This window comes from Motacilla alba, chromosome 3 (assembly GCF_015832195.1).
Source record: "Motacilla alba alba isolate MOTALB_02 chromosome 3, Motacilla_alba_V1.0_pri, whole genome shotgun sequence".
Taxonomy (NCBI): domain Eukaryota; kingdom Metazoa; phylum Chordata; class Aves; order Passeriformes; family Motacillidae; genus Motacilla; species Motacilla alba.
In genome coordinates, this window is record NC_052018.1 from 99,267,087 (window position 1) to 99,284,343 (window position 17,257).

Sequence of the window (17,257 nt, forward strand, 5' to 3'; positions counted from 1 at the left end):
ACCTCAGCCAGAAGGGCAGAAAGCCACAAACAGAACATGGAAGGGCTTGGTTTCCTCTACAGTCTTGATGAACAACAGTGGGGTCCTGTCGGCACCAGTCATGAGGATAATATGAGGGCAACATAGTCAAGTTCACAAAGACCATTTAGAACTCATGAAAACAGTAATAACGAATTGCTTAAATACTGGATTAAAAAAATTAGTCTCTTTTACTCTTTAGCACTAGAAAAGCAGCAAGCTGAATGACTCGTCTGTGCTTCCATATGATTAGCTCACTATCTCTCTGTTCATATTATGTGTGCAGCTTGTTTTTCTTCCTATTAAAAGAAAAAAAATGTCTTTGGGCTGCATGTAAAGGCAGATTTTCTTAGAGTGGCTTTTTGGTTTTTGTGGGTTTTTTTGTTTGTTTGTTTTGGGTTTTTTTGTTGTTGTTTTGTTTTGTTTTTTCGTTGTTGCTGTTTGTTGGGGTTTTTTTGCTTAAGTTTATTACAGTAGACATCCTCCAATTTTATCCAGTACCTTCCAGGTCTTATTTGGGCTTGAACCATCTGTCTACATAGGGAGTGACAAAGATCTCATGAGAAGGAGCTGTACAATTCCTTTGCAGCAAATGTGAAGCTGAAAAGGAGCAAAATTATTGAGGATGTTTCAGAGAGCTGGGAAGTCCTTATGAATGGACAACTGGAGATACTTTTGATACCCAGAGACAGTGAGAGATCTTCATCTCCCATGTGGAATTTACTATCACTCCTCCACCCAGCTGCATTACTGTGTCTGTGTTTTAGGATGAAGTCTTCCTACTGTTTGGTCACGTAACATTGATAATCTTGAGGTAAATAAAAGTGGAGAAAACAAGCAATTGGAGACTTTAGGGTCTCTGATATCTTGGGAGCTGTGAGGGGATCTGTCACGTCTCCCCATTCCGCTAAACCTACCTGTTTTGTCCTCTAAACATTAATTCTGGCTTAGAATGAATGAGAAGGAGGAAAAAAATTACAGGTTCCTTATTGTTCCCTTGAGAAGTACCTGAGAATTTATCTTCTTTCATAAGGAAGTAATTTGTACCTCCTTTGCTGCTTGAAGGACAAACTGTCTATCAGGCAGAAATCTTTCTGGACAGCCTGAACATCCTGAAGCATTGCAGATACACAGCAGATTACCAGGGATACTGGATGGAGATGGATTACTACATATCATGCAGAAAATGATTCTGTATTTCCTGTAAATGTTTCATTAGAGCTTAAATCAGCTAGCTTGTCTGGCATGAGAGAGCAGATTATTACTTGGCATGCAAAACAATTAATTTTAGTTTTAAAATGAGAGACAGAGAGAGCTTTAACAATGATGGTGACAAATAGAGATGTTACTATTGGCTTTGGACTGCTATGTGAATGTGTATTCTCCTCTTCCACTGACTTAAAAGACCATCACGAGTTCTTGTCTAAAAGCACCAAAACCAACTCCTGTGTTTTCATGACTACCAGCAACACCATGACCTTCATAAAGGCAAGAATGGTGTATACAATAATGATAGTCTTAAGCTGATTTATCATCCTCTCCTAGTGCCATACACTTTCATCAGTTGCAAGGCATAACTAAAAACCCATTCAAGGTAAACTTCAATAATCATCTTGTGGTCTGATAGCAATTTTATGTCTGTTCATATAATCATGTATTGCCAGAGAAAGATCTATCCCCAGGATAGAGTGCAGGAGTCTCATTTACTGAGAGATTCTGGGCAGGCAACTGTGAGATGGAACTCTGAGAGCTCCCAAATCTCAGGCTGGCAGCTCGTCAGCCTGCAGCAGTTACTCTGTAAGGAATCTGTTTAACCAACACAATCTGTTTAACCAACACATCTGAAGATGGGAGAGAGGATGTGAGACCAAGCTGCATTCACCAAATATAACATACCTGTTTACTTTCAGTAGGTTAATGGTAATGGAAGAAACCTGATGGATTCATGAGGCATCAACATGAGATTTGGCTAAAGTCTGGCAATAAACTGAATACACCAAATCCCAAGAAAAGCCTCTCTCAGAATTGTTTCCTGAAAGTGAAGAGCATATGCTATCCTTCAAAGGAGTCAATGAGTAAATGTCAATCCAGTGCAAGAAATATTTTCTTCTAACATTTAAAAATAACTCTATGGTTGAGGATGCTTACCTGTTTCCTCCTCCCTAGTAAATAATTTTTTACCTCTTACATAAATTCAGTAGCATTCCTTCCCCCTCATTCTCACAAAGACAAAATCATTGATTGTGCAGAGACAGATTACTTTATCTTCTCTATCATAAGATATAGGTGCCAGCTCTGGGACTGATGTTCTTTCAAATAAATTCAACACAATGCAGAGAAGAGAAGAAATCTGAAACTGGCTGAGATTTCACCCGGCTAAAGTTCATATGTATATTTTGTAATCAGCAACGATGAGCACTTATATGCATGCTATGTACTCGTCTGTGGAAAACAAATGTGGTCTCAGGCTCAAAATGTGGTATCAAAGTCAACAAGTGGGGGAAATTTAAAGTCTCTATCTAACCTTTGTGAAAGGCAGAACCTGCTTATCCAAACCATGAGAAGAGCAGTAACAGATGTATGACAGTAACAAGCCCAACAAAGCTTCTGCACTGCTGGGCTTGACATCACTGTAGCAGTTTGATGACTGAAGAGCTTAATTACAGCTTTGCACTTTGTCAGACTCACCTAAATAGAGTCAGCATACCATAGTTTTCAAGTCATTTGAGATGATTAACTGTGGGTTAACTCCAGATCTCAGACTCTGCATTGTAAGCTCTCTCTGATGACTCAGATTAATTTGGAGGAGATACACAAGACAGAAGAGAATTAAGATATTCCTTTAGGGAGTGTGAATAGATAAAAAAAATTGAAAGCAAAACTTCCTCCAAACTCAGATATGGCAAATACCAAGCTAATTCTGTGGGCTAAAGAGCTGGACATTTATGGAGTGTTAAACCCTGTCTTATCTAAGACAGATAATTGACCCTTCCTCACCAGTACAGCTGACAGAGGATTTTCAAGTATCAAAAGGACCTGCTCAGGGGGAAGACACTGAAGAGGCTTGGAATGGGTTTGCTACTACAGGTAACTGACTGCTCATCACTCAATAAACTTGTTGATGTGTAGATGGCAATGACAGCATTTGTGTTTTTTGGATTCAGCGAAAAATGAGCAACAAATACTCTGTCAAAGATTTACAGAGGATCTTTTGGAATATTTTTCGTTAAACTGTGAAGTTCTAATATTAATGCTGTGTTTGTGTAGTTTAAAGATTAGCACTTCTGCTCCACAGGCACTTCCTATGACAACAACCAAGACAGGGAATTGAACCTGCTGAAACCACTTAGCCTCTGGTATAACTCCCAAAACCTTCTGCGTGCAGCAAACTTGGACAAAACACTGACTAAGACACATGATTTAACCTCCCTTTACCTCAGTTTACCTCTATAGGACTATTCCCTTATATAAGGCCATGTACTAAGTTCATGTTTGTATAGTGCCTATACTTTTGGATGGAAGTTTTTCCAGAGTTGCTAAACATTTTCTTTATTATTGAGCAATAATAGAGAAAGTCATTTGTGCCAAAGTAATTTGTGCCAACACTCCAAGTCCTACCTGGGCACTATTTTGTACTGTTCTGTGAGAAAACGGTTTCTTTTCTTTTAAATGCCAGTACTTTTCCAAATTTCAAGAAGCATTCCAAGTAAAGTGCTTTTGATCTGAGTGCAAAACAATTCAAGCACAGAAAAAAGACTATGCTCACAGAAAGCTTTCTGCATTGCAAGTGACCGTACAATATTTTAACACACCCACTCACCAAAACTTTCCACTGTAATATAATGAACCAGGACATAACATCTGCTTTGGAGCCTTCCCTAATGTCTCCTGCCCTCCAAAATCCTGCTAAAAAATTAATTAAAGCTTTCCTATAAAAGAGCATGTGAGCACTGAGCTCCGCCTTCCTTCCCAGCGCTAATGAAAATCAGTGTTTCAGCACGAGGACCTCTGCTGATCTCAGCTGTGCCTCAGGGGCAGGGACAGAAAGGCAGGCTGCAAGCAGGCAGGCACCAAAATATTCACCAAGTAACACCACACAGAAAAGTAGGAACTACCTGACTGTCCCTAACAGCACAGTTTTCTCAGCAAGTTTGATCCTGAATCTTTTCTAAATCAATTCCACCTTTCAGACACTATAAAGCTTCATCTAGGGCAGACAAAAACTACAACAGCCAAACTTGGTAGTAATATGTTACTTCAGCACAGCAAAGACATGTATGAAGCAGAGAGACACATTTCCTTGGATGCAAATCTGTAAAAACACACCTCTCAAACAATGAGCAAGGGGGACACAATTTCCACCAAGCAATCTGATAAAAATCCTCACAGATGTCTCTTCACAGCCTTGGTTCTACCAGAAAGCTTTGTTTTGGCCATTTTGCTTTGACCCAAGAGCCGTGCAGAAACTCATATGGAAACTCCAGCTAACAGGACTGAATCCCATTTCAGAGCATTACAAAACTGCTGTGCTTTTATTTCATATATCCCTGCTTGCGGCTTTGCATATGAAGAATAACTTGTGAAGTGTACTTGTAGTCTCACTCCACTGTTTTGTTTTGCGGTGAGCAGACAGAGATTAGATTTCTGGTCTCATACTCTTTAGCCTGAGTGAGTGGTAAAATGACAACAAGATCAGAGCCTGAGTGGACAAGGACATGTGAGCAATCTGGCTGAGTAATTACACACTGAAATGATAGGTATGACAAGCAGCTTCCCTCAAATCAGAAACTGAAGTACAGGAGCTCTGATTCAAGGCAAACCAGATGATAATGTGCATACATTGGGCAAGACACACTGGAAGGGAGGCATTCTGTCCTCATCTTCCTGCCTTTAAAACAATGCATGGCATGCACTTCTAAGAAAGGTCCATTAACTTACACTATTGAATGTTTATTTGGTTTAAAGAAAAAGCACAAGTGGTGCTAACTGCTGAAACACTGGAGTTGATATCCACACTGACAGAATCTGGCTGTTGTAGGAATAAAATACCCACACCTCACATTACCTCTTCCACTGAAATTAACTCTGTTTTTCCCTTGAAAAACAAATGGATATGCATATGTAAGTATCCTTAGTCTGGACTTTCTTAGTAAACAGCTATCCTGATTTAAAGCAGACTTTTTTTTTTTTTAATTACTTCAACATAGCCTTGGAGTTGGACATATATAAATCCCAATACAAATATACAGTACTAAGCTTTTAAAATCCAGATTTATGACAGAAATATGGAGACAGACTCTTCAACAGGGGCAAGGCTTAGGAGCATTAAAACAGATCAGGACAAAGCACTGTTCAACGTGATTTTCTTCCTTCTCCATGGCGTATCCAGCTGTCCTGTAACACTGGTTACTAGAAGACTTTTCTTCTTTGAACCTGCAGTTGCTGTTACTGTTGTCATTAAATCCTTAAAGAAAAAATACCAGCTCCTACTGTTGCACCCTCCCTATGAACCAAGTGAACAGAGATAAGCCAACATCTTATTAAGCACTGGCAAAGCTTTTAAGATGCCTTCAGAAATAAACAGGATGTTTACAATGCACAGAAAGGTACTGTTATGAACAAAGACAAAATTTTGGTATGAAAAGCTTACCTTCGGAGAGGAAGAAAGCTCGCTTGATGCAGGAATTGCCGACATGTTCTCACCCATGCCCATCTCGGTCTTTGTCAAGAGGTTTGGGGGTTCAGGAGCCTTTCTTTTCATCTTCTTTTCTGGTTCTTGCAGAGCAACTTTAATTAAAGCAGGGCTTGATTTTGGTTCATAAAATGGATTTGATCTAATTAAAAGAAGGGAAACACATTTCTTTGCTATCTCCTTGGAAATAAAACCAAAAATAAGACCTGCTTAGGAAAGTCAATGACTAAAATGCTTTTATTATCCCACATAAGAATGTTTTACCTTTATACACTTTTAAAGACTACATTTTCATACAATTGAAAAGATTGAAAAGTGAGTTATAACAGCTAAAACTGCATTATTCAGTCACAATTTCCATAATTTTTATAAAGTCCTGTAAATTGCAGAAGTTTTAACAACTGCATAAAGCTAACTCTTCAATTATACTTTGCTATCTACCAAAGAGTGATCTGATTTTATGACAAGATCAATACCAAAAAATGTGAGCGAAGCTGCTGGGTGTTTAACACTCTAATGAACAGGATAAAGACAGCTTGATTAGAACAATTAAGAATAAGGCAACTGGTACACTCATGCTCCCAGAGGGTTTTAGAGGCCTCACTCTTGGCTGTCCAGTTTTGGAAAATTTGGCCTCCATGGGTACACATTCAGCCTCCAGTGTATTTCTGCTGTTTACAGGTGCCACACCATTTTAAGAAAACACCTTAGGTAACAGAACAGAGTGAGAAAACCACATCTGACTTGCATGTATCTCTCTGCAGACACCAGTAGACATCCCCTGTCCATTTTGAAAGTGGTTTTTATAACTAAAGTTATTTGAGAATAAACATCTTCCACCCAGTAGATGCAGTCCAAAGAATTATCTTTAACTTGAGTGTCCGTGTTCCAGCTGTGCATTTCTACCACCCTAAGTAAATACCTCCACAACCAAATTCTGCCAAATTTTATGTTAGCTTGATACATCAAATATCAATCAATCAATAATGTATCAAATAATGGCTTCTTCTACAACAGATTTGTATCCTGCTAAGGATACTTAAGGGAATTTTTTTTGCACTGAACTATTTAATTAATAATACTATTTGCTTTTCATATTTTGCAATCCAAAACTGGACAGTTAGTTATTAAATGGATACATGAATTTATTCTTTTCTAGTCCCTCTTTCCCCAGCAAGATATATTTATCACGTATCTCAAACTATGATTCCCAACAATCTACCTGCATACAGTTATTATATGCAGTGTAACCAACCACAACAAATAACCTCAGTCCCTTGAAGTCCCTTAGAATTCAACTCTGGATGGAAACACTAATGCATTAAGTAAAAGTCTACCTAGCTAGATCCATTCACAAATTCCCTCTCAGAATAAGAGTCAGGAGCTAGTACACACTATTTTAAGAGCTACAAGAGCACTAATAAGCAACTTTTCATCCAGTTGCTTTCCACACAACATCGAATTTCTCTCCTTCCTTTGTACTTGTATAAAAACATCTTTCAGTCTCACAGACAAACTTCAGACTTTATTTTAATGCAATTTAAAGTAATCCTGTTTTCACTGAGAAAAAGCAAGCAATTAATAACCCACACCACAGAAATCTACTTTTGAAAAGCAACGTTTACCAAAGCACATAAGTGAAAATCAGGCATAAAATCTCCAGATCTTTCTAAGAATCTGCTGCTTCTGTTCCTTACAGAAAAAGATACCCAACTCCTGAAGCAAAAGGAAAGACTAACACTAAAATAACTCATTTGTTGATTGAAGGCAACTTCCAGGTGCTCCCACTTTGCTGCCCATCAAGTGCAAAGCCACCAGCACAATCAAAACTAAAGGCAACCAAAGGAACAAGTTAAATGGAAACAGAGAGGTGTTTTCTATGGGAGGCAGTAGGAAAAGGAGGTATTCAGGCTGGAGTGGAGAATGCATCCAGCTGTCAGTAGCTCTAATTTAGCTGACAGCCCAGCTCAGCTGCCTTCAGACACCAGAGAGTTCAAAGGGAGGTGAAAATGAAGATAAAAGAGATAAAGGCTGAAGAACAATGGGACAGCACAAGGTTTTTATTTAGTTCCACAAGTCAGCCTCTGGAACAGCCAACAGGCACAGCATGTTTGGCAGGAATTTTCCTCTGAATTAGAAAGGTGTATTCGTAAGGCGTTAAAATTATTTTGGTGTGAGAAAAAACCCAACATCTTATCAATGAGAGTAAACAGGTCAGGAAGAACCATCTTTTGAATTTTTAAGCTCCAGAACTGCCTGAACTGTAGATGTCATTCTGAAAAACTGCCCTCTGTAACCACCAGAAGGAAGTGCTAAAAGGACTTTTTCCTCTAGAGAAGAACTTGCTTGAAAGCCAGGCTAAACCCTTACATTTTGGTCACAGAAACAGACACAGGTACATGCACAGAACAGACATTCACATGTGCTACCTTCTACCTTCTTCTCTGCACTACCCTTAATTGGTCTTACAAACATTGAAGACATGAGGATCTGATATATGTAGCAGAGTTTGGTCCAAAAGCTTCCACACGACTCTACAAGAAATTAAGCATCTGAAAAGTCTCGTTAAAGAGTGCCTTAAAATATTAAAGCACTTTTTTCTGCAGTCAGCCCCATATTTACTGGTTCTGTAGAATTATTTAATGGTTTCACATAAAATGATTTATCTGAAGAGACACTAGGCTGTCCTCCACAAAATTTACAAAATTCAGACCTGACAAGATACCTGGAATTAAACTTACTGCCAATGTGGTGACTTGTGGCTTCTTGTGCAACAGGCAACTTCAGCAGATGGCAACTCGATAGCTTTGCCAATTACGCAGCGTAATTCTAAGCCATACAATGATTACGAGATAAGAAGCCACAGAGCCAAATGATATTGGAAAGCAAGTTTTATTCTGACCAATTTAAAATTTTTTTTGATCAGTCTTACCAGTTAGCTGAAAAGAAATTTAAAAATAAACATTTTACTGAGGAGGAAACCCAAAGCTGTCAGCGTGGCAGGGCTAAAAGGTCAGGCAATTTTGCCAATCAGAAGAATTAAGGTTGAAAGCACCATACATTAAGCAGTTGTGAGCTGTGCTATTTTCAAATAATTAACTTCACAAGGTGTGCCATCCTTCACTAACAGGTGGACTTTAAAATATAAAATTCAAAAAGGCAAAAGCAGAATTTTCCACTATCAGTGAAATGTCCAAACTTACAAAAGGAAAATGTGTTCCTTATCTTTGGCTAGGTATGAGAATTTAGCCAGAGGAACTATGCTATGAGAGTACAATTCTGCAGCAGAGTAAATGGACTGGCTCACCTAAGTCCCTCTGTGCCATGCAATGCCTCACGATGCTTATGCTCGAGACTGTGCTTTGTGTGTGTTATGAAGTATTAGTTCTCTTCACAAACATTAGTCAAATACATTTCAAAGAAGCAAATTACCCCAGGTAAATCCTTCACGGAGGTGCACTGAGGCCAAGTACCTTTTACATTATTATAGTGAGAGTCTCAAAACTGGAGTCAGAGTTCAGCTCTCGGGGCACTTCGTGTAAGCTCTGAGTCCAGAATAAGAACTAGGGATCTGCCAGAGCAGAGCAGGACAAGGGTCGTGGTGGTAACTGGTGTGTCCATGCTCTCAGGACACAACACTGCACACCAAATGTAAGAGGAAAATGCCAAGCAGTACATTAAGTGAATTCCAATTAAACGTTAAGACATGGGGGTAAAAATACATTGTATTTCCTGATAATCAATAAATCAGGAGCCTTCCATTTCTTCTGTTTCATGCCTTCCACCTACAGCTTCAAAAGGACACCTGGAGACAGCCCTTGACCAGGTAGTCAAAAATAAAAGAAAATTTTAAAAAACTCAAAAACCAAGATGTTATGAGAGAGGTTGAAAATAACATGCAAAGTTTTCTATTCTCATGATATGACTCAGATGTTCAGCTTTGTCTTGAATACACTGCTCAGGCCAAGTCAACACATCTTAAAATAGACACATAGCAGAAGAAATAACAGGGTCCAGAGACGGGCGGTGGAAATGATTAGAGAGATGAAGAGACTTCTGTATGAAGAGAGATCAAAAAAGTTAGCACTCAGACAAGTGACAAGGAAAGGTGAACATGCTAGAGACAGACAAGACAACAAATGCTTATAGCAGGTAAACCCAATACTACTAATTGTTGTTTTGACAAGCCAGCAGAAGAGACAGTATGGGATTGGAATGGGAATTTATTTACAATCAACAGAAGAAACGCATTGCATTAGAGATCTTGTTTTCTGGTGGAACTCTCTGACACAAATTGACACAGAAACCTAGACTTCAGTAGGCTTGGAAGAAGATTACCCAATTCTGTAGATAATAAAAGCATCAATATTCACAGTAGGTAAAAACAGTACACATCTGGACATAAACCCTCATGACTGAGGACACTCAAAACCCACCAACTGGCACTGCCTGCAAAAATTTTGCCTTTGGTGCTCACCAGACCATGCCTTAGCAAAAGCTTTCTGCTAAAAAATTTAAAAATTAAGGACACGAGATGAGGCAAAATAGTGTTTGTAGAGGTGATCTAATATTACATGTCCTGTGTTTCTAGATTGCACTTTTATCATTACACTCATTCCTCCAGAGTGTTTCAGTATAAAGATTCAAGGGTTCTCCTTGCCACACGTCTAAGCAATGCACTCAACAAATGGTCTTTTTGTATGATGTATTGCTCCTGTAACACATGTCCAGAGGAAAAATGTGAAGAGGAAGATTACTTTGGGGGTCAGGACATAAAAAACTTTTGTAAAAGATGTAAAAAAATTGATTTTAAAGCATTTACTGACTCTTCACCCTTCCATCTTCCAATAGGACATTGCTTTATCATGAACATACAGACCAGCTTTATGTTCAAGTAGAATCCACCTATGGATTTATCTTTATCTTTGGGGGGAAAAAAAAAACAATAAAGCAAATGGAATTAAAACAAGAAGGAGGCTGTTGTTAACCAAGGGCTAAAGTCCAGTACACAGCAGAAGGCAGGGTTACAATCCTGCCACAAGCCCCTTTGGCATAGATGTGCTTTGGGTGGAAATGGAAGTAGAAACAGAAAACTTGCTCTTCCATGTGGCTTCTTCTCCTTCTGCTCCTTTCAATCTTTGCTGTCCTCCATACCTCTGTCTTGGTGGGTGTAAAATACACACATTTTTATTCCCTACAGATGCTGGTGACCAGAGAATGACCAGGAATGCCTTGTGTGGTTGTCAGTGTGATCACACTGCGCTCTGAAGACACAGCAACCAGTGTTGTTTGTTCAGGCACTGTCCTGACAAATGGAGCAGGGGGACACATCATTCCCAATGCCCTTTTTTTTTTCTTTTACTTTTCGCAGACCAAACATCAACATTAAGTCCATGGCTACAGAGCTTTAAAAGGAAAAAACTGCAGAGCCCTTCATATGTTTCTATTAGAGTGCCTGGGAATCCTTCCATTTCCTAGACCACAGCTATCAACAGAGAAACAGGAAGATGATGATACCATACCTCTGTTAATATTGAAGAACTGCAAATGTCATGCCATGATAAATCTCATTAAATAGTGTAAAATTAAATGTTAATCAGAACTGTTGTCTGTAAAATTGCTCAGATAGAATCACCATAAACTTTCTCACGAGTGGTGTGGTTGGTGACTAATGACCACAAACAAGGATTAAGGATTCCTTCCAGCCTTCCAAGGAATTGCAAAAAGCTCTTCCTTCCTGATAGTTTCTACGCTGTAATACAAGGCAGTCATTGCATGTTTATAGAAGTTTTATGTGTGGTCATGCTGAAAGAAACAATCGAAGTAAGTGCATAAGGTGTTATTGTTCCCATATATACTCAGTTTATGAGATTCTCAAAAATGTGCTATGCAGATTGCAAAATGCTCTTCCTTTTTACATACTGCATCAAGATAAAACAAATTCCCTGTTATCATTGGCAAAAATTATCATTTTTTTGTAGTAAAAATAATGGCAAAAAGGAAAGGAAGGCCCAAGGTCTTGCTCCTCTGATTTCTGGCTCATTTGCAATTGTCAGGGCATGAAGTGTCAGAAAGGTCCACAGACTTGTTCCCCATCAAGTCGTTTGCTATCAATAAGTCAAAAGAAAGTTCCTCACTGATCATGTTCAGCTGAATAGCATGACCTGGGGGTATGGTATTTCCTGCTTCTGAGCTGCCCAAGAATGAGTCTGTCCTAAGGAGCTGATTAAGGATCACCATGGTTCAACCCAATACACCTCAAGATTAAGCCAGGTATCCCAGTACTAATGCCTGCAAAGCTGCTGAAAGGGAGAATCATACTTACTCATCCAGCTCTTCCTCCTCAGCTTTAGAGGTATCTGCATAGAGGTATTTGCTCATATCCACTGGCCTGATGTTTTTCCTTTTTGCAGGTTGTGGAGGAGAATCTCTTACACTTCCAGGTGCTTCAGGTGGGTGATCTGGCTCATCAAATGGGTTTAAATACTCTGGGACATCTTCATCCTTGAAGGGGTTGTAACTGTCAACATAGAAGCTTTCTTCTGGCTTTGAAGATGAAGCTCTTTCAGGGTGAAGTTCTACCAAATAACAACAACAACAAAAAATAAAATTAAACAGATTTAACAAATTAAAAATTTGAAACCATTTTATCAGATCTTTATATTTTAAAGGCATATGGAAAGGTCTACTTTTTAACTCTCAATACATAAAGTTATAGCCTTAGATGAATTTGCATGCTTGTTTATTCCAAAATAGGTCTTTCGAAAGGTTTTTTAATTTAGACTATAGTGATTGAATAGGCTTCATTTTCTCACTTACTACAGCTCTTTCAACATCAGTTATTAGTTTTCTGATTTGTCATACAAATGGCATCACAACGGCTATAAAAACAGTTTCACAAACTATTAGCCAATTTGTGTCCTAACAAAATGTTCCTAATTATTTATTTGAGCTTTTAATAAAGAAAAAAGTCATTCTGTATTTTATAATATTACTGGATTTAAAAATGGTGATAGTAAGCAGGTGGCCTTTTAATTTCTTAAAATTACTGAACTAAAAATCAGCTATTAAGTATGACCAGTAATTACATATCAAAACATGTGGGCTCCTGGTAACAATACATAATCTCACTGTAAAAACAAATTTAAATTAACCCTAAAGAGAGAGATAATAAAATCACTCATCTTTTATTTGAGCTGTACAACAAAAAGTTACTGGCAAGCTGGAGCTGCATGCTGTTCTCTGTGTAATGTCCCTTCTGCAGTGTCTGTTATTCTACACTGAATGGCTTCTGCATACTGAATAATGCCAATCCCCATGCAGCAATACAACATTTGTTACAAAGAAAAACAGGTAACGTTAATTTTACTGTTCTTGCAGCATCAAATAATCAGCAGCTCTTTTCAATACCAGATGTGATGTACTTTCAAAATCTACACAAATAGGAATTTCAGTGCAGCGTCATTAAAACCTAACTTTCAATAACCATATCCACGTTATTCTTAATGACAAGCGTGTGTTTTTCAGAGATATGGTTACAAAACTGGACTAAACATACTTTTAAGGTTAACAGACCAACTTTAAAAGTTATTTGTAACAAGGGTCCTAAAAAATAAAAAGATGGACTTCCAAATGGATTTTTCACTGAAGAAATATTTGTGAAGATGAACTCCCCAGTCACACAATGAACAAAGGGAAGCACTGTGCTTAGGTGAGCTTGGATGGATGATGTACCAAAGCTGCTAATCCTGGCGAATTGCTAGAAAATGTGAGAGCTCTCTACCCTGCCAGCAAGCATCCAGTTCACCCTGAACCCAGCTATTAGCATAGCCCAAGGTGATGGAAAGCCCTACCCCATGCAGTGTGACCAGCTCTAACTTACAGTGTGAACAAGAGCCATTCCTAGCTGGATAGGAATATGATCCCTGGCTGCAGGTAGTGACTTCACCTCTCTATGCACTTGACTAGTCACTAGATCAGCGCAAAGGCTCAGAGCAGGAAAGGCTTTAGCTCTTCTCAGGACTACAGAGATCCACCTGCAGCCTGTGGAGGAGACCCATGCTGGAACATGACCATACAGACAAACAACCGCAGGAAGAAGTCAGGGGGTGTGTTTCCAGTATGTCAGCCATAGTGCATGTGTTCACTCCTACTCCAGAGAAAATGCTTATCCCTTAAGAGAAGGGAATAAACTACTGGGAACTTAGGCTGGGAGAAAGGGTAGTTACTGCACAGCAGTATGTATATTAACTCAAGGTTATGTGGTGATGTGATCATAAGCCCACATCTTTTTAAGAAAGCTGTTTCAGAGAAAGCCACAGTGAAATAACATTGAAGGTCTACAGCTTAACTGACAAAGGAAAAGAAAGCATTTAAGGCAGAAACTTCTAAAAGCACAAATATGATCAAATCAAGCAAGAATCCCTCAGAGTACTATAGATTAAATATATCAGAGCAGAGTCCAATATCTAAAATGTATCTGTTCATTTATTTTAAGCTAAACTGGAAAAGTGGTTCCATATAGACTTAGGTCATTCTAGTGTCCAGTGTAGGTGGCCAAGGCCCGCAAAAGCTTTATTTTGCTTGCCCTGAGATGTCCTCAGTGTGAGTATTTGCAGCTGAGCTTACTCCTTGAAGCTTGCATATCCAAACTGGTTTTAAAGTCAGGGAAGTCAAATCCCATCCTCACTGTATACACAGTATATACTGTACATACCATGCCTTGAAGCTCATAGTAATCAGAATACTACTCAAATATTATCCACACATTTAGATTTGATGAACTAGAACAAGCAGAAGTACTCTGGAGATGTGTCCTCAGAAGACAGTTCCATACAAAAAGCAAAAATAACTAATGAAATGCAGAAAAAAAGGACTGATACCTTGTTCAAATAGTGTGGCTTATTGACAAAGCTTTAACTAAACTTTTTACTACTTTAAACTTTGCTCAAATATTAGAATATTTTATCAAGAGAGTGGACAACTACAAATAGCTTCTTCTGCAACTCCATATGATGGATCATTGCACCTGCACATGAATCTGTTGATAAATACATATTATCATATCTGAGGGAAACCTTCTGATAACATACAAGAAGGAAAGTCAGTAATATATCCTGAAGTTAAAAACATTCAGGGAAACAACCCCTTAAAACTATGTTGAAATCTTTTATTTTTAATTTGCTTTTAAGTGTCTCCTGGAAACAATGAGTTAAATGCTTGTTTAAATCTGATAAATTTTAAGGGGCAATGCAAATGGTTTTTGCAATTCTTTCTATTTCAACACTGGATCAAGTGCTGTAACCCTAACTATGACAAAATTATTTCTCTTTTTCATAGGCTCAACAGGAACTACATGTTTGGCCTTACACACGCAGTGTTACGTATAAGTCCTCAGACACCTCTGGTTTGTTACTAACTAAAATATTTCACAAAATCCTACACACATGCTGAAATTAAAAAAGCTTCTAAAAATATCATTCTCAAGACACTTTTATAGACAGAATTTTTTTAGAAGCTCAGCTAAAACCCACTTAACTTGGCTACTCATTCTCTCTACTCTTGCTATCCAGGATACCATTTTCTTCCCCCTTCTGCTTCCTTCAATGTTCCCACAGGGACAGAAGGTTCCCACAAGGGTCCCCACCTGAACCCAAACAGGTTCCCTCCCATGGGGTCTCTGAAACCCTTTAGAACAAGTTTTGTGTCAAATGCTGGTCATCACAAACCTCTCCATAACAAATTAAGTTGTTATGATTGATGACTCAACAACACTGCTCTTAAAGCCACACCCACTGTCACCTGTCACTTTTCTGTAACAGACTCATTTTCTCAAAGAGCTGATGATGAGAAGAGCACTTTGGCAGGCTAAACATACAACAGCTTAGAAGAGGTCTATTTCCCTCTTGAAGCTGCTTTTACATTCAGAAGGCAGCACAGATTCCCCTGCTTTCCCCACATCACTCATCACAGCTCCACAAGGACCCCATTAAAAAAAAAAAAAGAAAAAGAAAAAGATGCTTGCAGTTTGGCACGTCAAGGGTCAAACACAAAATAATTTTGCATGATTAAGTAATAAAGCCACAGGGGTAGGAGTGACAACAAGAGAGGTAGAAGTATTACTCCAGCAGAAGCACCAGCTGCTCTTGTGCCAGATTCTGGAAACATTACTTGCCCTAGCTCCACTGAGAAAGACTGTTTGTGATAATAATCATTCTGGCACTACCTATCTGCACAATCAGCCAGAGCATCTTCAGAAATCACCCTGCCCTTCAACCCACTTGCCTTTTGTAACACAAACATATTGTGACACATCCCTTAAAACCAAACAAAACCTTCACCAAAACATCTCACATACCACTTTCCCCTTGGCAGAGGATGAAAGCAGCAGCCACATGTGAAAGGTGCTTGGTTACGCCACCGGCTGCCTGACTGGCAGGCAGGCACACGGGCACCATGGGATGTGAGCACCCAACAAACAGCACCAAGCAAAGGTGGAACTGCCCAGTGCTTCTAGAAAGAGCAAAGACTGGCATCCCCATACACCACTGGTGATTTTCTGATCATTTTATTTATATGCTCGCAACACACTGCTTTTCATGAAAAAATGGGAGGAACAGAGGCACCATTTTCCTCTCAATTCGTTCCTGTGCTGCTCTGTGTGTAGGAGTACCCTGGAACGATTTGGGGTTTGCTGCTGCATTGTAACACTGTTTTCATTTTCAGAGTAACACATGATGCAGGGAGCTCAGAAGCACACACAAGGCGATGAAATACACTGTTGAAGTAATGTTGGTCTAAACGACCGGGTGGCAGCAAAGAGTTACCCTCATGTCTCATGCATGTTGCATTGGTCATACACAACTTTAAAATTTGTATTCCCTACCAATTTCTAAAAAAACTATCTGGAGTGATGAAAGAATGTTGTGGTTTTCTACTTTCATTTGTTGTACATGTTGACTTCCCCAAGTAAATATTTTGCACAGAAATTAACTGATTTTATAATTCCGTCGCACTGTGACTAAAAATCCAAAATGCTACCCTCATACGATCATGTAAAGGTTATCTAGTATAAAGCTGTAGAGATATAGTGTTCAAAAAGATTATTTTTTATTTTCCCAGATTTCTAATGTCTAGCTGACCTAGTAGATACAGAGGGAATAAGCCTCAATTTGACATGTCAACCAAGAAACACATCTGAAGATTTTTTTGAGGTGACTTGTTGATATGCACATTCACTCTGCTGTGTGCGTAAAATCATTGACACTGAGGACTTTTTAAATCCCAGCAGCATCCAGAGCCAGCTTGCTGATGACCCTCTGCCATGCACCACACCTACAGCGTGCACACAGGTGCTGGAAGCACTCGCCTTTAGTTTCTCTCCACCCCACATTCCCAGGGTTAAGTGATTATGGGATTAGGAAGATAGAGGGAAAGTAGCTGGTTTGTGAACAGGCACAAGAAATATCTGTCTAGGAAACAAGTATCTACTGGCAAGTAATCCTCCTTTCTCTATGAGTGACTGTCAACACATACATATTCATACTC

The 17,257-nt window shown here is 38.9% G+C and overlaps 1 protein-coding gene across 15 annotated transcripts in view; it reads right to left on the reverse strand.

Annotated features, from left to right (window-relative positions):
* Positions 1-17,257, reverse strand: part of EHBP1 (EH domain binding protein 1) — a 207,348-nt gene that overhangs the window by 100,100 nt on the left and 89,991 nt on the right. For all 15 annotated transcript variants that reach the window (XM_038133307.1, XM_038133314.1, XM_038133303.1 and 12 more), the window contains 2 exons: positions 12,036-12,288; positions 5,669-5,852 (listed from right to left, as the gene is read on the reverse strand). In XM_038133307.1, coding sequence (XP_037989235.1) covers positions 5,669-5,852; positions 12,036-12,288 — 437 coding nt within the window. The remainder of the gene's footprint in view (positions 1-5,668; positions 5,853-12,035; positions 12,289-17,257) is intronic.